Source organism: Phocoena sinus, chromosome 19 (assembly GCF_008692025.1).
Source record: "Phocoena sinus isolate mPhoSin1 chromosome 19, mPhoSin1.pri, whole genome shotgun sequence".
In the NCBI taxonomy this organism is placed as follows: domain Eukaryota; kingdom Metazoa; phylum Chordata; class Mammalia; order Artiodactyla; family Phocoenidae; genus Phocoena; species Phocoena sinus.
Window position 1 is genome coordinate 59,434,191 of NC_045781.1, and position 23,096 is coordinate 59,457,286.

The window sequence follows — 23,096 nt, forward strand, 5'->3', positions numbered from 1 at the left end:
GACGGTGGGGAGGTGGCATTCACGGCGCAGAGGCTCCAGGAGCCTCATCACTGTTAACCGCCATGTCTCCTTCCTGAGCCTCCCTGTTTGGAGTTTTCCCTGATTTTAGTATCTTTCTCATAGCTTACCTTACTTTTTAGTGCTCTGTGGCCTTTGATAGGGATGTGTGAATAATTTGGCTTACGAGCAAATTAATAATCACTAGGGAATGAGTTTGCTTTGGGGAATAGCCTGCCTCACCATGAAAGATGGCACGACTGAAATAACGCAAGTGTCGTCACCTGTGGATCCAGTTTCATTGTAAAAAAATATTGGGAACAACCCAAATCTTTGGTTAGGTTGGGGTTTTTTGAATACAGTTAGTAGTAGGTTAGTGAGTGTGCTTAGAGCTTGTTTTTTAGTATGGTGGCTTTTATTGTGCTCATTTTTGCTGTAATGGCTTTTGACCTGTGATAGTGAAAAACCGAAATTGTCTCTAGTTCTGTCCTTAATTGATGTTAAGTATTGTTAGCAGCTTATGGTAAAAACTGTTGTTTTCCTCTTTGAGAACTATAGAAAATACAACGTCTAGGAAAAACATTTGCTTTCCTGACAAAAATACTGACCTGTGACTGATCAAAGATAAATCATAATACTCTTTGCTTTTTAAAGTTCATATGATTTTAATGTTAGAATAATGTTTGTTTTTGAGGCTGTAAAAATTTCAGTGACTAAAATTGCCTCAGGCAGGAAGTGATTAGTTTTGTTTTGTTTTTTGACAGCTGTAGCTATAAAAATTCTTCATGGGGCTTCTCTGGTGGTGCAGTGGTTAAGAATCCGCCTGCCAGTGCAGGGGACACGGGTTCGAGCCCTGGTCCTGGAAGATCCCACATGCCGCGGAGGAAGTAACTCTGTGCGCCACAACTACTGAGCCTGTGCTCTAGAGCCCCGTGCTCCACACGAGAGAAGCCACCGCAATGAGGAGCCCGTGCACCGCAACAAAGAATAGCCCCACTCGCTGCAACTAGAGAAAGCCCGAGTGCAGCAACGAAGACCCAACGCAGCCAAAAATTAAAAATAAATAAATTAAAAAAAATTCTTCGTATACCTCTGCATTGCATTTAGTTTCTTCTTCTCCTGTTTGAATCATATTTTTAATGAGATAAAGCAGATAAAGGCCTTAGGTTTATACCCCAGCCCAAATCCTGGTCCCTTTGCGCCTGTAACTGCCGCTGTGAGAAGATGCCCCATCGGATTGCAGAGGAAGCTAATTCTCTTTCCCGTTCCAGTGCCTCCTGGGAATCTGCTTTCAGCAGTTGGCTCTGTGGAAGAGACAGACGTCAGTTTCCCAGTGGCTGTGTTCAAAACCACCCGAAGGTACCTGTCTTTCTCTTACCATCGTTGGCAGTATGAGGTCACAGGAACCGAGGCGAGTGTGGCTTCCTTGGTGTCCTGCATCATTGGGAGTGGGGACAGGGCGCGTGATGGCTCAGGAGGCCCGGACCTCTCGTTTTCTGGCTTCCATATTCAGTCACACTTAGCTCTCCCCATTTCTGGGTTACCTGCCCCACGTCTTTACAGTTTTGATCTATCGGTGTAGGTGGTGAAAGAGAAACTCTTCCAGTAGGAAGTTGCTGCTGGGTGAATCTTTGGCGATGCATGGGAACAAACCTTTCTTTCTGCGCATCTGAGGGCCGAGCTGAGTCTCACGTTTGGAAAGCAGAACAGAGACCTCGTGTAGACTGCAGTTAGTTTGGGGCACGTGTGCCCGCGGGGGTGGGCTGTGGGCTGTGCTCAATGCTTCTCGGGAGACCCTGTGTGCAGTGCAGAGCGGAAGGCAGTTAGGCCGTGGCGGCGCATGCCGGTCTCACCAAGCTGAAGTCAGGAAGAAAACTCGCTTCTCCCTGACTCTTCCTCTCCTGGGTTGACAGTATGGCTGCTTTTGTGAGTGTGGTGTGTGCTCTTAAAGTACCAGAACCTCATCATTTTGTCCCAGTGGGTTTGAGAAGTTCTTTAAGAGGAGTAGAAGAAACACAGACTTAGAAAACCAACAGCTCCAAAACAAAAAGAAAAACGAAAACAAAATGGTAAAAGGGACATTTGACAAATCAGATTGTCAAAATTGTACATTTGAGAATTTTCTAATTCTTTAATTAAGTTAAGTAATTAATTTATTTTTGGACACACGTGCAGCATGTGGGATCCTAGTTCCCCGTCCACGGATTGAACCCTTGCCCCTTGCAGTGGAAGCACAGCGTCCTAACCACTGGACCGCCGGGGAATTCCCCACTGGAGGATTTTTTTTTTTTTTTTTTTTTTTTTGCGGTACGCGGGCCTCTCACTGCCGCGGCCTCTCCCGCCGCGGAGCACAGACTCCGGACGCGCAGGCTCAGCGGCCATGGCTCAGGCGCCCAGCCGCTCCGCGGCATGTGGGATCTTCCCGGACCGGGGCACGAACCCGTGTCCCCTGCATCGCCAGGCGGACCCTCAACCACTGCGCCACCAGGGAAGTCCAGGATTTTTTTTTTTAAAGCGTTCATTGATTTTGAGTTAGTCTGGGGAGGTGAGCGGCCAGTGGCCTGTGCGTGGGTGGGCCTGGTATTTCCTTCCCCTCACTCGTTTGTTGACATGGCCTCCCTCCCTCCCTTTGTCTTTGGGGCTCAGCACCTCCATAGCTTGTGTGGATCTGAAGCCTCGACAAATCTGCTTGTGAAGTTACAGCGTAGTTTGGTGATGTGGGTGGGTGAAGTGAATATTCAGTGGGTGTGTTTCTCCTGGGAAATGTCTCCTGCTCGGGTAGCCAGGAGCAAGAAGTGGAGCGGGGCCCATGAAAGCTCGTTGGGAGGAGTGCTTACATGATTCGCTACAAACGTCAGACTTCTTTGAAGGCTCGTGTTTTGTCCTTAATGTTTATGCACATCTTCCCTCTATCCTATAATATGTCTGGCTGTTCCTGGGATCATTCTGGCCTTCGGGCTTCCGTGGCTTTGCGTTGGGCTTGCTGCAGTGGGGCCGTGTACGTCGTGGGGCAGCTCGGGCTTTTATCCTAGAACTTGTGTGAATGTTGTGCTCAGGCCCTGCCTCTGCTGTTGTTGGCTGGCTGTGGATGGATTGCCTAGGGGAGAAAGTGATTTTTGTCTCAAGCCTCTGTGTGCCCACCTTTTCTTTACTCAGGAGAATGATTTTTTTTTTTTAAATATTTATTTGGCTCTTAGTTGCGGCACGCGGGATCATCATCGCCGTGTGCTGGATCTTTCTTAGTTATGGCACTCGGGCTCCTTAGTTGTGGCACGCGAGCTCTTAGTTGTGGCATGTGGGATCTAGTTCCATGACCAGGGATCGAACCCGGGACCCCTGCATTGGGAGTGCGGAGTGTTAGCCACTCGACCACCAGGGAAGTCCCAGCAATCTGCATTTTAAAACAGCATTGTTTTTTTTTCCTGGTTACAGATGTAATACATGCTTGCTGCAAAAAAATTGGGGGAAATAAATAAAAGTATAAAGAAAGAAATCACCATCTGCTAACTCAGGCTGGCCTTTTTTTTTGATCCTCCTGGCCAGTCTGAAAGCGGAGCTGCTCACTCTTTTACACCCTCTGTCTGACTGTCCCGTTGCACACTCCGGCAGTGGCGCACCGCGCTGGGGGAAGTGTGAGGGGTCAGCTGGGCAGGGGTCCCGCGGGGCAGGGAGGATGCGCCATGCCTTCGCCTCCATGAACCTGAGAGCTGGCGGGGCCTGGCTGGCTGGGGCTCCGCGTGCTGGCGGAGAAGCCAGGGCGGGCAGTCACCTGGAGTCCTGTTTGCCGTGGTTTCAGCTGTGTTACAGGCGTGTGCAGGAGTCGGGTGGTGGTGAGGTTCCATACTCAGGGTCGTGTCCTCGCCGTGCAATCCTCAGTCTTCCCGTTGTTTCCAGGAGGAGCTGTGGTGTTTCCAGTGGTTATGGTGGTGTTGACAGCGGGCCATGTCTGCAGCTCCCCAGACGGCTTGTGCCTTCTGGGCAGCGGGCTGTTTAGGCGACAGCAGCTAGCAGGCCTTGGCGCTGCACTTTCATTCTCGTCAGCACTGTTTTCTTGTGGTGCCTGCTGTCCGACCAGGGATTGAACCTGGAAAGCCCAGAATCCTAATCATTAGGCCACCAGGGAACTTCCCTCCTTTAGGATTTTTTTTTTTTTTTCTTTTTTGCGGTACGCGGGCCTCTCACTGCTGTGGCCTCTCCCGCTGTGGAGCACAGGCTCTGGACGTGCAGGCTCAGCGGCCATGGCTCACGGGCCCAGCCGCACCACGGCATGTGGGATCTTCCCGGACCGGGGCACGAACCCGCGTCCCCTGCATCGGCAGGCGGACTCTCAACCACTGCGCCACCAGGGAAGCCCTCCTTTGGGATTTTTAAAGCCAGTTTGGGGGCTTAGTGCTCAGATGTACCACATTTTAATCCCTCTTCTTGCATTGGTTCCTGTTTATTAAAATAATCCCGGGCTAAAATTGTCCATGTTAGTAGGAAACAAAACCAAGACCTGTCCTGCGGAGTGTGAGCTGCCCTCGGAGAGAGGCGCGGCCCGTGTGTGTGAGGCTCGTCTGAGGAAGAGGCCCAGGGTTGCTATGCCATGTCCTGCCTGGGACCTCAGCTCTTCTGACTGCTCGTCTCTTTTCTAGGTGGACCGGCTGGAAGTCGTGAACAAACAGTTTGTGCGTGTTATTACTGCCCCTGGGACATCGTCTGAGGTGAGGGCTGGGTTCAAGGCCGGTGTCCTAGACGTAGGTTTTGGTTTTAGTGTAAGGTGTAGTTTTCTGGGAATTCCCTCGTGGTCCAGTGGTTAGGACTCTGAGCTCTCACTGCCAAGGGCGCAGGTTCAATCCCTGGTTGGGGAACTAAGATCCCGCAAGCCTCGTGGCCAAAAAAAGGTATAGTTTTCTGTTTTTTTTAGAGAAATGCCTTCCCTGGTTTCACTTTCCAGCACCCACTTGTGCTCGTTTGTTTTGGTGACACGACAGGAACAGTCTTCCAAGTAGCGCAGGACCCTCATAAAGCTATAACTGCTTCAGTTTTGCCGAGTAACACGTGCCAGCTGCCAGCTGAGATCTGGAAGGGGGAAGAATAACATGACGGAGGGAGGCGACGTCAGCTGTCGATGGGCATTTATACTTCGACCTCAGACCTAAGCCTGTGGTTTGGGGCCAGGACAGGTGGCCTGTCAGAGCTGCTCCGGGCTTTGCTGGGAGAGGCGCTGGGGAGGGGCGGCGGCTGTGGGGGGCACACCCTACAGTGCCTGGCGCCTTGGTCTCTGCAGAAGTTTGTGTGGTTCAACATCGGCAGCGTGCACACCTTCGAGCGCAACCTGGAGACCGCCCACTGGGAGCTGGGCATCGAGCTCGCGGAGCAGACGGCCGTGGTCTACACCACCGAGAGCGATGGGTGAGTGGGTGCAGCTGGGCCCGGTACTGGCCACGCAGCACTTCCTGCTGTACCCGCTCAGGCGTGTTACAGGCGTTCTCCGATAGTCACGGTGTCTGTGGTGGAAGATAAATTTGTTGGCTCTGTTTTTATTGAGGAAAGAATTGATCGGGGAAATGTTTAGCTAGGCAGCCTGAGGACTGTGCAGTGGGCCGGGAAGGGCTCAGCTGCGGGGAGGCTGTGCTGGGCCTGGAGGGGTTCTGAGGGAGGGGCCGCAGCTGCCCTGCCTGTCCCACAGGTGAAATCGAGCAGGTAGGTGTGCGTGGATGGGAGAAGCTGCAAATACAGGTTGGCACATTAAAAAACAAACTGTTGGGGCTTCCCTGGTGGCGCAGTGGTTGAGAGTCCGCCTGCCGATGCAGGGGACACGGGTTTGTGCCCCGGTCCGGGAAGATCCCACATGCCGTGGAGCCGCTGGGCCCGTGAGCCATGGCCGCTGAGCCTGCGCGTCTGGAGCCTGTGCTCCGGCGGGAGAGGTCGCAACAGTGAGGGGCCCGCGTACCGCAAAAAACACACACAAAAAACTGTTCCCTTTTGTGTAGCAAAACCAAGTTCTGGAGCCGTCCACTGTTCATGGCCTGGAGGCAGTGTTTCTGGCTTGTCTCTCAAGGGAACGTGACAGATGGTTTTCTTGGACTTTCTAGGTCTTTCTTGCGAAGGCTGGTGCCCACCTTTCTCCTGATCGGAAGCCTCCTCTATGTCGCGAGGAGGGGCCCGATGGGGGCTGGGCGTGGCAGGAGAGGAGGGGGCCTCTTTACCGTTGGCGAGACCACAGCCAAGATCGTGAAGAACAACGTCGGCGTGCGCTTTGCAGACGTGGCTGGTTGCGAAGAAGCCAAGTTGGAGATCATGGAGTTTGTGAATTTCCTGAAGAATCCCAAGCAGTATCAGGACCTCGGGGCCAAAATTCCAAAGGTACTGATTTGAGAAAACACGATGCTCTGAGCTTCGCCCTGGTTCATTGTGGACGGAGCTGGGACAGCGTAGCCTTTGGTAATGACACTGTGTCTTTTTAATCACAGTGGGGAGTGGAAACCGCATTTGCAGAGTAGTAAAGTGAAAATCCTCTTATCTGATCAGCTGTTTTAAACTATAAAACTGGAATCATAGGGACAGTGCACGCCCACCTGGAGTGTGTTTATTTCACCTTCAAGTGCAAACATACGTCTTTGTTGGTGTGGTGTCTCGTTTAGAGCACAGGCCTTCCTTTGAGTTTGGCCCCAGTGATCAAATTCTCTGTTAAATATCTTGCACAAAGCACTTAACGTCTATAGTTTTGATTCTTTAACATGAACTGAGAACGTAGAAGCAATCTGAGTGCAGGATCCTATATTTTTATGACTTTTTCTTACTCTTTCAGTTTTCTGTCCATTCAATTTGACAGCATTTTTCTTTAACAGTTTGCCGTTATTACTTTATTATCTAAAGCCTTCAACTTTGTTTTTGAAAAAACAACTTTCTTTACCATTACTCATTATCAAAGTATATAATTAAAATAAGTACATGGAATTCCCTGGCGGTCTAGTGGTTAGGATTTGGGGCTTACCTTGCCATGGCCCGGGTTCAATCCCTGGTTGGGAAACTAAGATTCTGCAAGGAGTGTAGTGTGGCCAAAAAAAAAAAAAAAAAAACCATCGAGTACAACTCTCGTAAATGGGTCTGGGATCAGATGCAGCTGCCTCTCGGGAAGCCCACGAGCAAGTAGTGGGACAGGTGTGCGGTGTGGATGCAGGTTGGGGTGCTGTGCAGAGGAAGTGGAGCTACGGTGATTCTGGCCACTCTGTCTACTTGCGGGTGCCTCTGGGCATCGACCTTTTGAGGGCCCGGCTGAAGCTGTGAGTCCTTTTCCCAGAAAGGTTTGCGTCTCACACAGAATAGATTCACAGACCCCTCGAGGCGTCCCTGGGCCCTGGACCAGGCTCCGAGCTCTCGGGTGGCTGGTGCTCACCGCACTGACCTTCCTGGTGGCCCCGTGCTTCCCCCAGCGTGCCCTGAACAACAGGAGAGCATGACTGACCGCTGGGGCTTTGTGGGCAGGAGGTCTGTGCTTCTGTCTGACCACCTGGTGAGAGCTGGCTGGAAAGCCGGGTGTGCGGGGCACAGAAGGCGCCCTGCCTTGAGGAGACCCTCTGCGAATCCGCATCCACGTTCACGGGGACGTGGGGCCCTGACACCTTGTGGTTTTGAGTTTTGTGGCTCCCTCCTCCCTCCCTTTATGTATTTTAGTTTTGTCCTTAAAGACTTAAAAAAACAACCTTAGAGTTTCCTTTGAAATAAGTAGATATTAACCCACACCCTCGACTAGAAATGGAGCAATAGGGCCCCGTTTAAATCTCTCCTCGTTTTTCACGTGTAATGGGAACCCCGAAAGGAGCACTGAGGTGTGTTTCTGGGGCGTGAATTATGAATTTCAACCTTAAGTAAGCGTAGAAAAAGGCAGGTTGTCGATCAGGAAGCACAGGTGCCAGTGACCACACACAGGTGCTGCCTTCACAGCTGCCGGTGGACGAGCTGGACAGAATCACGTGACCAGGTCTGGGCTCTTGTTCGTCCTGGTGTGAGTTGGTGTGTTTTGTAGGGCAGTTTGGCAAAGACCGTTAAACATCAGACCGCGAGATCCAGCGAGCCCTGCCCTGGGAGCGTTGCCTGAAGAGATAACCTGCTCGGCTGGACTGGGGGTGTGGGGGGCTTTCCCACATCTGCAGCGTTTGAACGTTTCATGGTGAACGTGCGTTCATTTTACAAGCAGGAAGTATCACACCGAAAGCAAACCTTAGCCGACCTGCGTGGAGCAGGCCTAGAAAACGCCTGTTCAGTAGAACGTGACTGTCTCCTCGGCTCCGTCTGTGCCCTTTCAGAACCAGGCATTGCCTTTCTGTTTCAGGGAGCCATGCTCACCGGTCCTCCTGGTACCGGCAAAACGCTTCTCGCCAAGGCAACTGCAGGGGAGGCCAGTGTGCCCTTCATCACCGTGAACGGGTCCGAGTTCCTGGAAATGTTAGTCGGCGTCGGTCCAGCTCGGGTAGGTTGATGCGCCCTTGTCCTTGCCCTGGGCTTCGTGTGGGACCCTGGCAACAGGCGCAGAGCACAGATGTGCAGGGGGACCCGGGCGGGCAGGCAGAGCCGCTGAGATGAGAGTCGAGTGCCAGAGGCGAGGGCTTAGCTTGGTGAGCTCTTTAGTCCTGTGTTGGTACCAGTGGCAAAGCAGACCCTGCGTGGACTCCTGTTTCACGTCCGTGACGTGTATGCAATGGCCCGAAGAAATGCTCCCTGTGTCTTGTTCATTGAGGAGATTGACGCGATGGGCAGGAATTGCGGCCGTGGGCACTTTGGGGGCCAGAGTGCGCAGGAGAACCCCTGAACCAGCTGCTCGTGGAGCTAGACGGTGAGCGGCTGCACGACCGTCCCCCAGGCCTTCCTCTGTGCGGGGCCTCCCCGGGCGAGAACCCCTGCTTGCTGTGTTTTGAGGAAGGCTGTTTTCGGCACGCACAGTGGAGGGAGCTGCCCTCAGAGCTCAGCACAGGACGGGGCCGACACCCAGGCTCCTTCCGCGTTGGCCTCTGGCCCGGGCCGCCTCCTGCGCAGAGCCCCTCTCCGCTCTCCCCACTGGGGACCACTGCTCGGGGAGGTCCCAGCTCCGCGTGACAGCCCGGCAGCCCTGCCGAAGCTTCGCGGGAAGCGTCTAGGCGTTCTTACTAGTTTCCAAATTTGGAGAAGCTTTTGTTGGACCTTTGGCAGGTCTTGTCCTCGCTTTGGCTTTGGAGCTGTGTTGGGGTCCCCGACATGACCCCGGGTTTGGTGATTCGCCGGGAGGACTCCATGTTTAGTTGGATTCAGGACCACGGTTGAGTGGGGAGCAGGTGCCTGGTGGCCAGGGAAGCTGGTCACAGCCTCTGGAGCCCTGGAGTCGCAGGATGCAGCTACTTCCGTGGCAGCGGGCTGGGTGACACTCGGGAGTGGGGTTTCCCCTGGGGGCTGGTCACGTGGCAGCCTCTGCCCAGCACGTGCTACGATCCCAGCCTCCCAGGAGGAAGGCAGGTGCTTCGCAGAAACCACACGTCTGCACGCACAGTTGAGGTGCAGGGAGCCCCTCTTATCAGGGAGCGGTCCTGAATCCCAGGTCCCAGAGGTGGCCGAGGGCCCCTGTGAGCAGGCCTTTCTGCAGATGAGTGCTGGGTGAGCTCAGGCCCTCGCCGCCCCGCCTGCCTTCCAGTCAGGCTCCCTGAGCCCAGCAAGCCGTCCAGGGCCTGGGTGGAGGGAGGTCTCTGCAGCGGCCCAGGGCCCCGGCGGTGGAGGCTCTGCCCGGCCCCTGCAGCTCGCCGCGTGGTGTCAGAGGCTGGCCGTGATAGACCAGTAATGAATTAGGATGGGCGTTCATGGCCTGAGGAACGTCTGGTTACCCACCAGTGCACGTGCGCCTCAGTCAGCACTGGGGGCCGCGGGGACCAGAGCCACTGGTTGCTTCCTGAGACGGGTCAGAGCTAGCCCTGGGCGTGAGTGTCCGCCCCACACTGAGCGGCCTGTGCAGTGGGCTGCGGGCCCGCAGGAGAAGCAGGCCCAGCGTGGGGCTTCTGGGGTGGGTGGCAGGGGTCCCGGGAAGACGGGGCCAGCTGCGCAGGGGAGGAGCCCTGGGAAGAGGAGAGACTCCTGCTGCCTGGGCCCCCTCCTTGGGCTCACCTGCTTCTCTCATGTCCAGGGTTCAGCTCTACCACGAGCGTCATGGTGCTGGCGGGCACCAACCGCCCCGACATCCTTGACCTGGCCCTGACGCGGCCCGGCCCGTTTGACCGTCAGATTTACATTGGTGAGTGTGCTGGTTGCCTGGGTGCTGAGGCTTGGCTTTTCCTTCCTTTGGGTTAAAAGTTGAGTTAGATCTTTAGCTGTGTATTTGGAGGAGATTTTGATCGGGGTCCTAAAGCCGTTAATACAGTGTTGTGAAAATGGTGGAGGTGCGTGGGTGCCCCCCACTTTGGGAAGAACAGGTGTACTTGGGGCTGGGGGAAGGTCACTGCAGTCCATGCAGGTGGGAGCGAGGTGACAGACTTGGATCCTTCAGCTTTTACTTTTTGTGCGCCGTTAGCGAGAGCAGCATTCACCCTGGCCCTTTCCACCGGTGAGGAGGTCCTGGGAATTTAGGACTTGAGTCCTGCACGGACACCCTGCTGCCAGGGCAGCCAGAGTTTTGCTTGTGGTTGGGTCCCTGTCCTGGGATGGATTTGCGTGGGCCAGAGGCTCCACGGTCAGGAAGTTCTTTGATGCGTTGAAGAGTTGAACGTACGTGACCTGTGGGTCGTTCCTGCTGCGGGAAGCTCCCCGACCCGGGTCGGACAGCCAAGCGTGCAGCACAGACACGCAGGGGAGGGCCCTTGCAGTGAAGTGGCTGTGGGTGGCCCCGCCCTGGCCCTCAGTGCCTCTCTCTCTGTTAGGCCCCCCTGACATCAAAGGCAGGTCGTCCATCTTCAGGGTCCACCTGCGTCCACTCAAGTTGGACGAGAGCCTCAGTGAGGACCCCCTGGCGAGGAAGCTTGCGGCCCTCACTCCAGGCTTCACAGGTGAGTGTGGCCAGGTGGGCCGTGTGGGTCTGGACGTGTCGTCGGTGGGTGGTATCTGGTTGTGCCACTTGGTCCTGGCATGTGCTACCCTTGTCTTTAGAACTTTTGAGTCTGATGGACATATCGGAGGCCTCAGAGATGATTAGCCCCAAGGCTGGCTTGTGCCTGTTTGAACTCCTGCCACCCCGGGAACATAGTGCAGTGACGTCTTGTCCCCTTGGCATGCTGCCCATTGAAGGGGTCATGGTTCAGCACTTCCCAAATTGGATGACAGACCTGAGTGTCCACGTCCAAGAAATTGAATAAACTCCAAGTAGGGATAAACCCAGAGACGTCCACACTGAGATACAGTGTAATTCATGTTGGTCAGAGATAACGAGAGACTGTTGAAGCCAACCAGACAGAAGGGACACCTAGTGGGGACGGGTCTTCACTAAGGTTAACAACCGATTCTTCTTGGAGACCATGAGGCCAGAAGGCTGTGGGTCTGGCAAGACTGTTCTTCAATAGGGAAGGAGAAATAAAGGCATTCCTAGATTGTTTTTTAAAGTTGAAGGAACTTACTATATTTAAACCTGCCCTCCAGGAAATGCTGGAGTCCTCTGGGCTGAAATGAAAGGGCGCTGGCCAGTGACTCGAAGCTGTGTGGGGAAATAGCCCTGGGAGAGGCAACTGCATAGGTAAACGTAAAGGCCAGCATCCTGTGTGTTTTCGGTTTGCAGCTCCTCTGTTTTCCCTTTATGATTTAAAGGGCAGGTGCTTAAACCCATAAAGACATGTCTGTGTTATTGGGCACACGACGTAAAAAAAAAAAAAAGTAACCTGTGAAGGTGGGGAAGGGCTGTGTAGGAACAGAACCTTTGTACGTTGTTAAAGCTGGAAAGGGAAAAACTGATTCTAACCTCCCTGTGGAGCTGCCAGGGGACTGAAGAGCCAGCACAGTCTGTGCAGAGCAGAGATGGAAGACACACTTCCCTAATGCAGAACTGACTACAAAGCTCCAGCAGACAGAAGGGGGCTGCTGGCGCAAGGGTGGGCGTCGACCAGTAGAGTAGAACTGGGAGCCTAGATGTGCGCTTGTGCATCTCGGTCAGTGGTTGTTTTTTTAAATTCATTTTATTCATTTATTTTTGGCTGCGTTGGGTCTTCATTGCGTGCGGGCTTTCTCTAGTTGTGGCGAGCGGGGGCTACTCATTTTTTTTTTTTTTTTCTTTTGCGATACGCCGGCCTCTCACTGTTGTGGCCTCTCCCGTGGCGGAGCACAGGCTCCGGACGCGCAGGCTCAGCGTCCATGGCTCATGGGCCCAGCCGCTCCGCGGCATGTGGGATCTTCCCGGACTGGGGCACGAACCCGTGTCCCCTGCATCGGCAGGCGGACTCTCAACCACTGCGCCGCCAGGGAAGTCCTTGGTCAGTTGTTTCTGTCAAGGGTGTGAAGACCATTTGATGGGGAAAGAATAGTTTGTTCAATCAAATGCGCTGGGACGACGGTGTCCACAAGCAAAAGGACGAAACTAGACCTTAGACCACATGCAGCGGTCAAGTCAAAATGGATAAGAGACCTAAACTGTGGAGCTAGAACTATAAAGGTCTTAAAAGAAAATCTTCGTGACCTTGGATCTGGCAATGGTTTCTTAAAGCACAAGCAACAAGTGAGAAAACAAATTAGACTTTTCCAAAATTAAAATCTTTTGTGCGTCAAGGGACATTATTGAGGTGGTGAGAAGACAGCCCACAGAATGGAAGAAACTATTTGGAGATTATGCATCTGGTAGGGGTTTATAATCCAAAATATTTAAAGAACCCGATTTAAATATGGGAAAAGGATTTGAACATTTTTCCAAAGAAGGTCTGCAGGTGGCCAGAAAGCAGATGAGCAGGTGCTCAGTGATGGTAGGAAAACGCACATCAAAACCACAGTGTGCGTGTGGATGAAAGGCTCTTGGTGCTCCAGCCAGGAGTCAGGGCTCTGCCTCTGAGGTAGGAGAGCCAACTTCAGGACACTGGTCAACAAGAGACCTCCCAGCTCCACATAATATTAAACAGCGGAAATCTCCCAGAGACCTCCATCTTAACACCAGCACCCAGCTTCACTCAACGACCAGCAAGCCACAGTGCTGGACAACCTATGCCAAACAACTAGCAAAACAGGAACACAACCCCACCCATTAGCAGAGAGGCTGCCTAAAATCATAATAAGGCCACAGACACCCCAAAACACACCACCAGACGTGAACCTGCCCACTAGAGAGACAAGATCCAGCCTCATCCAGCACAACACAGGCACTAGTCCCCTCCACCAGGAAGCCTACACAACCCACTGAAAAAACCTTAGCCACTGGAGACAGACATCAAAAACAACGGGAACTACGAACCTGCAGCCTGCAAAAAGGAGACCCCAAACACAGTAAGATAAGCAAAATGAGAAGACAGAAAAACACACAGCAGATGAAGGAGCAAGATAAAAACCCACCAGACCTAACAAATGAAGAGGAAATAGGCAATCTACCTGAAAAAGAATTCAGAATAATGATAGTAAGGATGATCCGAAATCTTGGAAGTAGAATGGACAAAATGCAAGAAACAGTTAACAAGGACCTACAAGAACTAAAGATGAAACAAGCAACGATGAACAATGCAATAAATGAAATTAAAATCACTCTAGATAGGATCAATAGCAGAATAACTGAGGCAGAAGAACGGATAAGTGACCTGGAAGATAAAGTAGTGGAAATAACTACTGCAGAGCAGAATAAAGAAAAAAGAATGAAAAGAACTGAGGACAGTCTCAGAGACCTCTGGGACAACATGAAACGCACCAACATTCGAATTATAGGGGTTCCAGAAGAAGAAGAAAGAAAGAAAGGGACTGAGAAAATATTTGAAGAGATTATAGTTGAAAACTTCCCTAATATGGGAAAGGAAATAGTTAATCAAGTCCAGGAAGCACAGAGGGTCCCATACAGGATAAATACAAGGAGAAACACGCCAAGACACATATTAATCAAACTGTCAAAAATTAAATACAAAGAAAGCATATTAAAAGCAGCAAGGGAAAAACAACAAATAACACACAAGGGAATCCCCATAAGGTTAACAGCGGATCTCTCAGCAGAAACCCTACAAGCCAGAAGGGAGTGGCAGGACATACTGAAAGTGATGAAGGAGAATAGCCTGAAACCAAGACTACTCTACCCAGCAAGGATCTCATTCACATTTGATGGAGAAATTAAAACCTTTACAGACAAGCAAAAGCTGAGAGAGTTCAGCACCACCAAACCAGCTTTACAACAAATGCTAAAGGAACTTCTCTAGACACGAAACACAGGAGAAGGAAATGACCTATGGTAGCGAACCCAAAACAATATATAAAATGGAAATAGGAACATACATATCAATAATTACCTTAAATGTAAATGGACTAAATGCTCCCACCAAAAGACACAGATTGGCTGAATGGATACAAAAACAAGACCCTTATATATGCTGTCTACAAGAGACCCACTTCAGAACTAGAGACACATACAGACTGAAAGTAAGGGGATGGAAAAAGATATTCCATGCAAATGGAAACCAAAAGAAAGCTGGAGTAGCAATTCTCATATCAGACAAAATAGACTTTAAAATAAGGACTATTAAAAGGGACAAAGAAGGACACTACATAATGATCAAGGGATCGATCCAAGAAGAAGATATAACAATTGTAAATATTTATGCACCCAACATAGGAGCACCTCAATACATAAGGCAAATACTAACAACCATAAAAGGGGAGATCAACAGTAACACATTCATAGTAGGGGACTTTAACACCCCACTTTCACCCATGGACAGATCATCCAAAATGAAAATAAATAAGGAAACACAAGCTTTAAATGATACATTAAACAAGATGGACTTAATTGATATTTATAGGACACTCCATCCAAAAACAACAGAATACACATTTTTCTCAAGTGCTCATGGAACATTCTCCAGGATAGATCATATCTTGGGTCACAAATCAAGCCTTGGTAAATTTAAGAAAACTGAAATTGTATCAAGTATCTTTTCCGACCACAACGCCATGAGACTAGATATCAATTACAGGAAAATATCTGTAAAAAATACAAACACATGGAGGCTAAACAATACACTACTTAATAATGAAGTGATCACTGAAGAAATCAAAGAGGAAATAAAAAAATACCTAGAAACAAATGACAATGGAGACACAACGACCCAAAACCTATGGGATGCAGCAAAAGCAGTTCTAAGGGGGAAGTTTATAGCAATACAAGCCCACCTTAAGAAGCAGGAAACATCTCGAATAAACAACCTAACCTTGCACCTCAAGCAATTAGAGAAAGAAGAACAAAAAAACCCCAAAGCTAGCAGAAGGAAAGAAATCATAAAAATCAGATCAGAAATAAATGAAAAAGAAATGAAGGAAACAATAGCAAAGATCAATAAAACTAAAAGCTGGTTCTTTGAGAAGATAAACAAAATAGATAAACCACTAGCCAGACTCATCAAGAAAAAAAGGGAGAAGACTCAAATCAATAGAATTAGAAATGAAAAAGGAGAAGTAACAACTGACACTGCAGAAATAAAAAAAATCATGAGAGATTACTACAAGCAACTCTATGCCAATAAAATGGACAATCTGGAAGAAATGGACAAATTCTTAGAAATGCACAACCTGCCAAGACTGAATCAGGAAGAAATAGAAAATATGAACAGACCAATCACAAGCACTGAAATTGAAACTGTGATTAAAAACCTTCCAACAAACAAAAGCCCAGGACCAGATGGCTTCACAGGTGAATTCTATCAAACGTTTAGAGAAGAGCTAACACCTATCCTTCTCAAACTCTTCCAAAATATAGCAGAGGGAGGAACACTCCCAAATTCCTTCTACGAAGCCACCATCATCTTGATACCAAAACCAGACAAGGATGTCACAAAGAAAGAAAACTACAGGCCAATATCACTGATGAACATAGATGCAAAAATCCTCAACAAAATACTAGCAAACAGAATCCAACAGCACATTAAAAGGATCATACACCATGATCAAGTGGGGTTTATTCCAGGAATGCAAGGATTCTTCAATATACGCAAATCTATCAGTGTGATAAACTATATTAACAAATTGAAGGAGAAAAACCATATGATCATCTCAATAGATGCAGAGAAAGCTTTCGACAAAATTCAACACCCATTTATGATAAAAACCCTCCAGAAAGTAGGCATAGAGGGAACTTTCCTAAACATAATAAAAGCCATATATGACAAGCCCACAGCAAACATCATCCTCAATGGTGAAAAACTGAAAGCATTTCCACTAAGATCAGGAACAAGACAAGGTTGCCCACTCTCACCACTCTTATTCAACATAGTTTTGGAAGTTTTAGCCACAGCAATCAGAGAAGAAAAGGAAATAAAAGGAATCCAAATCGGAAAAGAAGAAGTAAAGCTGTCACTGTTTGCAGATGACATGATACTATACATAGAGAATCCTAAAGATGCTACCAGAAAACTACTAGAGCTAATCAATGAATTTGGTAAAGTAGCAGGATACAAAATTAATGCACAGAAATCTATGGCATTCCTATATACTAATGATGAAAAATCTGAAAGTGAAATCAAGAAAACACTCCCATTTACCATTGCAACAAAAAGAATAAAATATCTAGGAATAAACCTACCTAAGGATACGAAAGACCTGTATGCAGAAAATTATAAGACACTGATGAAAGAAATTAAAGATGATACAAATAGATGGAGAGATATACCATGTTCTTGGATGGGAAGAATCAACATTGTGAAAATGACTCTACTACCCAAAGCAATCTACAGATTCAATGCAATCCCTATCAAACTACCACTGGCATTTTTCACAGAATTAGAACAAAAAATTTCGCAATTTGTATGGAAACACAAAAGACCCCGAATAGCCAAAGCAATCTTTAGAACGAAAAAAGGAGCTGGAGGAATAAGGCTCCCTGACTTCAGACTATATTACAAAGCAACAGTAATCAAGACAGTATGGTACTGGCACAAAAACAGAAAGATAGATCAGTGGAACAGGATAGAAAGCCCAGAGATAAACCCACGCACATATGGACACCTTATCTTTGATAAAGGAGGCAGGAATGTACAGTGGAGAAAGGACAGCCTCTTCAATAAATGGTGCTGGGAAAACTGGACAGGTACATGTAAAAGTATGAGATTAGATCACTCCCTAACACCATACACAAAAATAAGCTCAAAATGGATTAAAGACCTAAATGTAAGGCCAGAAACTATCAAACTCTTAGAAGAAAACATAGGAAGAACACTCTATGACATAAATCACAGCAAGATCCTTTCTGACCCACCTCCTAGAGTAATGGAAATAAAAACAAAAATAAACAAATGGGACCTAATGAAACTTCAAAGCTTTTGCACAGCAAAGGAGACCATAACCAAGACCAAAAGACAACCCTCAGAATGGGAGAAAACATTTGCAAATGAAGCAACTGACAAAGGATTAATCTCCAAAATTTACAAGCAGCTCATGCAGCTCAATAACAAAAAAACAAACAACCCCATCCAAAAATGGGCAGAAGACCTAAATAGACATTTCTCCAAAGAAGATATACAGAATGCCAACAAACACATGAAAGAATGCTCAACATCATTAATCATTAGAGAAATGCAAATCAAAACTACAATGAGATATCATCTCACACCAGTCAGAATGGCCATCATCAAAAAATCAAGAAATAATAAATGCTGGAGAGGGTGTGGAGAAAAGGGGACACTCTTGCACTGCTGGTGGGAATGTGAATTGGTTCAGCCACTGTGGAGGACAGTATGGAGGTTCCTTAAAAAACTACAAATAGAATTACCATATGACCCAGCAATCCCACTACTTGGCATATACCCTGAGAAAACCAAAATTCAAAGAGAGTCATGTACCAAAATGTTCATTGCAGCTCTATTTACAATAGCCAGGACATGGAAACAACCTAAGCGCCCATCATCGGATGAATGGATAAAGAAGATGTGGCACATATACACAATGGAATATTACTCAGCCTTAAAAAGAAATGAAATTGAGCTATTTGTAATGAGATGGATAGACCTAGAATCTGTCATACAGAGTGAAGTAAGTCAGAAAGAAAAAGACAAATACCGTATGCTAACACATATATATGGAATTTAAGGGAAAAAAATGTCATGAAGAACCTAGGGGTAAGATAGGAATAAAGAGGCAGACCTACTGGAGAACGGACTTAAGGATATGGGGAGGGGGAAGGGTGAGTTTTGACAGGGCGAGAGAGAGTCATGGACATATACACACTAACAAACGTAGTAAGGTAGATAGCTGGGGGGAAGCAGCCGCAAGGCACAGGGATATTAGCTCGGTGCTTTGTGACAGCCTGGAAGGGTGGGATGGGGAGAGTGGGAGGGAGGGAGACGCAAGAGGGAAGACATATGGGAACATATGTATATGTATAGCTGATTCACTTTGTTGTAAAGCAGAAACTAACACACCATTGTAAAGCAATTATACCCCAATAAAGATGTTTAAAAAAAAAAAAAAAAAAAAACCACAGTGTGTGGGCTTCCCTGGTGGCGCAGGGGTTGAGAATCCGCCTGCCGATGCAGGGGACACGGGTTCGTGCCCCGGTCTGGGAAGATCCCACATGCCGCGGAGCGGCTGGGCCCGTGAGCCATGGCCGCCGAGCCTGTGCTCCGCAACGGGAGAGACCACAACAGTGAGAGGCCCGCGTACCGCAAAAAAAAAAAAAAAAAAAAAAAAAAAAAAAAAAAAAAAAACCACAGTGTGGTGCCGCCTCGCGCCCACCAGGATGGCCGTAAGAGGCAGATGCATGAGTCGCCAGGGCTGTAGGGAGGCGGCCGTGCTCACACGGTGCTGGTGGGGATGTAAGATCGTGTGGCCACGGGGATCCACCTGGCAGTTCTTCCAGAAGTGAAGGACAGTTACCGTATGACCCCGGTTCCACTCCTCGGTATCTAAGAGAATTGAAAACATTTGTTCACACAAAGGCTTTACACAGATGTTCACAGCAGCATAATTCATAATAGCCGAGAGGTAGAGGCCACCCGTGTCCAGCGGTGCGTGACCGGATAGATGTGTGTAGAGTGGGTACAGAGGGCCAGCTGTACTGGCCATGTTATATCAGGGGCTTGAGCGTCCATGGAGTTTGCTATCTCCTGTGGAAGCCTCGGGGCGGCTGTGCATGTGATGGAACCTCATTCAGCTGTGAAAAGGAATGAAATAACCAGTACACGCTACGATAGTGGATGAGCGTGAAAACACTGTGTCGAGTGAAAGAAGCACACAGAAGACCACCTGTCATGTGATTCCATTTATGTGAAACGTCCAGAAGAGGCAAATCCATAGAGATAGAAAGTAGGTTAGTGGTTGGCTGGGCACGTGTACAGGACCTAGCCACATACGTCACATCGGTGACGGAAACGTCTGAAATGAGATCAGCGCAATGGTCGCACATCTTGATAAACTTACCAAAAGTGTTTGAAAGGTACACTTAAAACGGATAGATTTTATGTTCAATAACTCATACCTCAGTAAATTGTTCAACCAAAATACTGGCTGAAAGCAACGGTGACTGACAGAGCAGGTCCCGTTTCCTTCCAGTCCTTGACCTAGTTTAGCTCTGGTCCCTCTGCTGGAGATTTTCCTCTTAACAGTCCACCCTGGGGCACTGATGGGACTGTTTCTCCTTTTCCGGGTCAGGTGCTGATATTTCTAATGTTTGCAACGAAGCGGCCCTGATCGCCACCCGCCACCTGAGTCCTTTTGTCCAGGAGAAGCGCTTGGAGCAGGCGGTTGAGAGGGTCGTCGGAGGCGAGCCGGGCAGTGCTGGGGGGCGGTTTCCAGCTCTGACCCACAGCGGGCCCACCCTGGGGCCCAGCTTCGCTTCAGTGAGCTGCAGTCGTGGACAGTTTTCCAGACCAAAATCTGGGACTTGGGATCTGCCAGCAGCTTTCGTGCTCTTACTAGAGCAACATTTATAATTTCAAAGAGATGTAACCTCCAGGGCGCTGCGCCAGACCCAGGTTCGGGTGCTGCCCGTGGCTGAGAGGCAGGTTTTTTGCGTGCTCCCCTGGGAAGCTTCAGCGTGGGGTAGAGGTCTCCCGAGTGCCCTCCCGGGAACGGAGGTCCGGGAGGTGTCCGTGTGGTCAGCAGCTGTCCTTCATGATCCCGCCCCACAGCTGTGAGAACCAGCCCGTCTCGACAGCAGGTTGGCAGGGCTGCTTTGTCTTTGCTTCACGTTTTATTGAAGTGTGGCGTGCACAGACAAGTGTCAGTGACCCAAGGCAGTCGCCACAGCTGCTCGACGCTGTCCTGGCGGCGCCGCTGAGCTGACCAGCCCTGAAGCTGAGCTCACGCGAGTCGTGGTGCCTTCTCTGTGCCCTGTTCCCTGCCTGCAACTGGGTGTAGGCGGCACAGAGAGCGCTCCTGGTCTCCCTGCGTCCGGCCTCACTGCCAGTCAGGTCACGGAGAGTAGCTAACCCCCTTGGCTACAAACGGGCCCCCAAAGGCACCTGCCGCTTGCACGGTGGGGCAGAAGACAGTGTAGCGTCTGGTGTGGAGGGACAGGCGCCCAGCAGGCCTGAGCGGTGTGCGTGGAGCGGACAGGCTGCGGGCCTGTCCTGGGCGGACGGAGGCCCTGAGCAGCCCCCAACACGCCCGCGGTGCAGAATGGGGCCTTGGCACCCACCTCTCAGCTGTCCGTTTGTCCTCTGCCTCTTGCCGTGAACTTGACTTGCAGGTCTCGAGAAGAAGATGCAGGTCCTACAGCCCAGCGAGAAGATGACGGTAGCCTACCGTGAGGCTGGCCACGCGGTGGTGGGCTGGTTCCTGGAGCATGCAGACGCCCTGCTCAAGGTTGGCCCATCCCCCTGCGCATCTGTGGTGTGGTTCAGGGCCCACTCCCCTCCCGGGGGTGCTGTGTGGGCACGGTGCATTCCAGGTGGCGGCCCTCCTCACTCTTTGAGGCTGTAATGGTCTAGAATTTGTTACACGATTCCCTGAGGGGTGAGTGGGCAGAGAGCGGGGGGTGCTGGTTCCAGGAGGGGTCTGGATGCTGGCCATCTGACACCTGGAGGTTCCACGTTAAACTCACCTCACTCTAAACTTTCCCCTGACGGCACGGCTCCTCCACAGCTTCCTGGGATGGCGGGACAGAGGGGGTTTCTGTGTTCATCCTTGGGGTGACCTGTCAGCGCTGGGGCCCAGGGCTTCCTCTCCTCCTTCGGGATACCCGGGGACCCTGGGGGTGACAGGGCGCGCCTGCCGTATCTGGCAGGTGTCCATCATCCCCCGGGGCAAGGGGCTCGGGTACGCCCAGTGCCTGCCCAGGGAGGCAGTACCTGTACACGCGGGAGCAGCTCTTCGACCACATGTGCGCCATGCTGGGTGGCCGGGTGGCCGAGCAGCTGTTCTTGCAGATCACCACGGGGGCCCAGGACGACCTGAGGAAGGTCACCCAGAGTGCCTACGCCCAGGTAAGGCGGTGTCCACGGGGGCTGGGAAGGGGGCTCAGGGCACCGTCCGCCAGGCTCACGCCCGCCCCTCGCCTGCCCCAGATTGTGCAGTTCGAGATGAGCGAGAAGCTGGGCCAGGTGTCCTTTGACCTCCCCCGGCCTGGCGAGGTGCTGGTGGAGAAGCCGTACAGCGAGGCCGCGGCCCAGCTCATCGACCAGGAGGCTTGGCGGCTGGTCAGCTCTGCGCACGCGCACGCGCACACCCTGGACCTGTTGACGCGCTCCCGGGAGCGGGTGGACGAGGCGAGTGGGGCCGGCCCGTCCCCAGGGTCGGGGCGGGGGCTCTGCGGGGCGCCGAGCGGACGGCCTGACATGGTCCGGTGTGCAGGTGGGCAGGCGGCTGCTGGGGAAGGAGGTGCTGGAGTGTGCCGACATGGTGGAGCTGCTTGGGCCCCGACCCTTTGCGGAGAAGACCGCCTACGAGGAGCTCGTGGAGTGGCACCGGTGGCCTGGAGGACACGTCCCTTCCCCAGGGGCTGAAGGGCTGGTGCTGGGGCTGGAGGAGGGCGGCACGGAGTGCCCCCTGCAGGAGAGCCCAGCCTAGCGCCCCTGCCTGGAGAGCAGCCTCCGGAATCTCCAGAGAGCAAATTAAAAACGCGTGATAATCACAAATGGGTGTTTTCAGGTCAGGGTCCTCTGAGCCCATGGGGATTCCAGCTCCCAGCACGTGCCCTTCCACCGAGGCGGGGGCTGGGACCCTGTTCCCGAGTCAGTGGAGGGCAGTGGCCGAAACTCACCTGCCCCCTGGGGGCCTGCGTGTAGGACCCCCCGGGCCTCCCCCGAGGTGGCTGGTGGGCTCATTTGCCGGGGACAGCTGCCCAGCGCAGGGACATCGGTGCTGGTCACCTCACCTGCCCTGGGGAGAGACGGAGAGGGGGCTTTTGGCCCAGTTCAGAAATCCTCAAGGTCTGGTGAGGTTCAGAATTGAGGAAAGGAGAATACTAGCCAGGCGCCAAGCGCGTAGCTGTTAGGGTGGTGGAAGACCAGTTAGTCCTTATGGAGGGGCCTCGCCACTTCCACAGGCGGGGTGTCTGTGGGGTCTGAGCCTGAGGGGTGCCCCAGCGGAGCCACCCCTGTTCTCAGGGTCGGGGCCTTGCCAACCCTGCGTCTCTGGGAAGCTGTGTTCCTCGTGGCCCGTGTTGTTAGGGTCCAGGACAGGGGGCTCTGGGTTGCTCCACGTGGTAGGACAGCCACCGGGGGCCGTAGCTAAGCTCTAGGGCTGAGCCTTCCATTCCCCGGTTGGTCCTGGAGCGAGACCAGGGCCCAGCCCCCGGGGAGTCGGGGTTAGTGGAAGTGGCCCCGCGGGTCCCCAGAACATGGCCAGGGCATCGGAGTCGTCAGAATTGTGACAGTAGCAGCAGCTGCTGCCTTGCGGTGGGTGATGCGGGCTGACTGTGAGAGCAGGGGCACCGCCCCACGTGCCCGCCGCTGCTGTCCCAGCCACGGCCACACGCTGGGCCTCAGGGATGAAATTTTCCAAATCGTTTGGGATGTTTGCCTCAAAAATAGAGTTTCCAACTTGGGACAAACACTTTCAACTTTGTTGCT

At 51.2% G+C, this 23,096-nt stretch overlaps 1 protein-coding gene across 1 annotated transcript in view; it reads left to right on the plus strand.

The window, feature by feature from the left end:
• LOC116744507 (AFG3-like protein 1) overlaps nucleotides 1-23,083 on the plus strand; it is a 25,643-nt gene extending 2,560 nt beyond the window's left edge. The window contains 16 exon segments of the mRNA XM_032614338.1: nucleotides 4,632-4,700; nucleotides 5,267-5,391; nucleotides 6,075-6,345; nucleotides 8,315-8,452; nucleotides 8,639-8,783; nucleotides 8,786-8,815; nucleotides 10,127-10,234; nucleotides 10,857-10,982; nucleotides 19,735-19,845; nucleotides 20,774-20,889; nucleotides 21,311-21,367; nucleotides 21,369-21,509; nucleotides 21,591-21,791; nucleotides 21,877-21,984; nucleotides 21,986-22,034; nucleotides 22,037-23,083. Of these exon segments, the coding sequence (XP_032470229.1) occupies nucleotides 4,632-4,700; nucleotides 5,267-5,391; nucleotides 6,075-6,345; nucleotides 8,315-8,452; nucleotides 8,639-8,783; nucleotides 8,786-8,815; nucleotides 10,127-10,234; nucleotides 10,857-10,982; nucleotides 19,735-19,845; nucleotides 20,774-20,889; nucleotides 21,311-21,367; nucleotides 21,369-21,509; nucleotides 21,591-21,791; nucleotides 21,877-21,984; nucleotides 21,986-22,034; nucleotides 22,037-22,092 (1,851 nt within the window). The 3' untranslated portion in view covers nucleotides 22,093-23,083.
• Nucleotides 23,084-23,096: the final 13 nt, after the last annotated feature.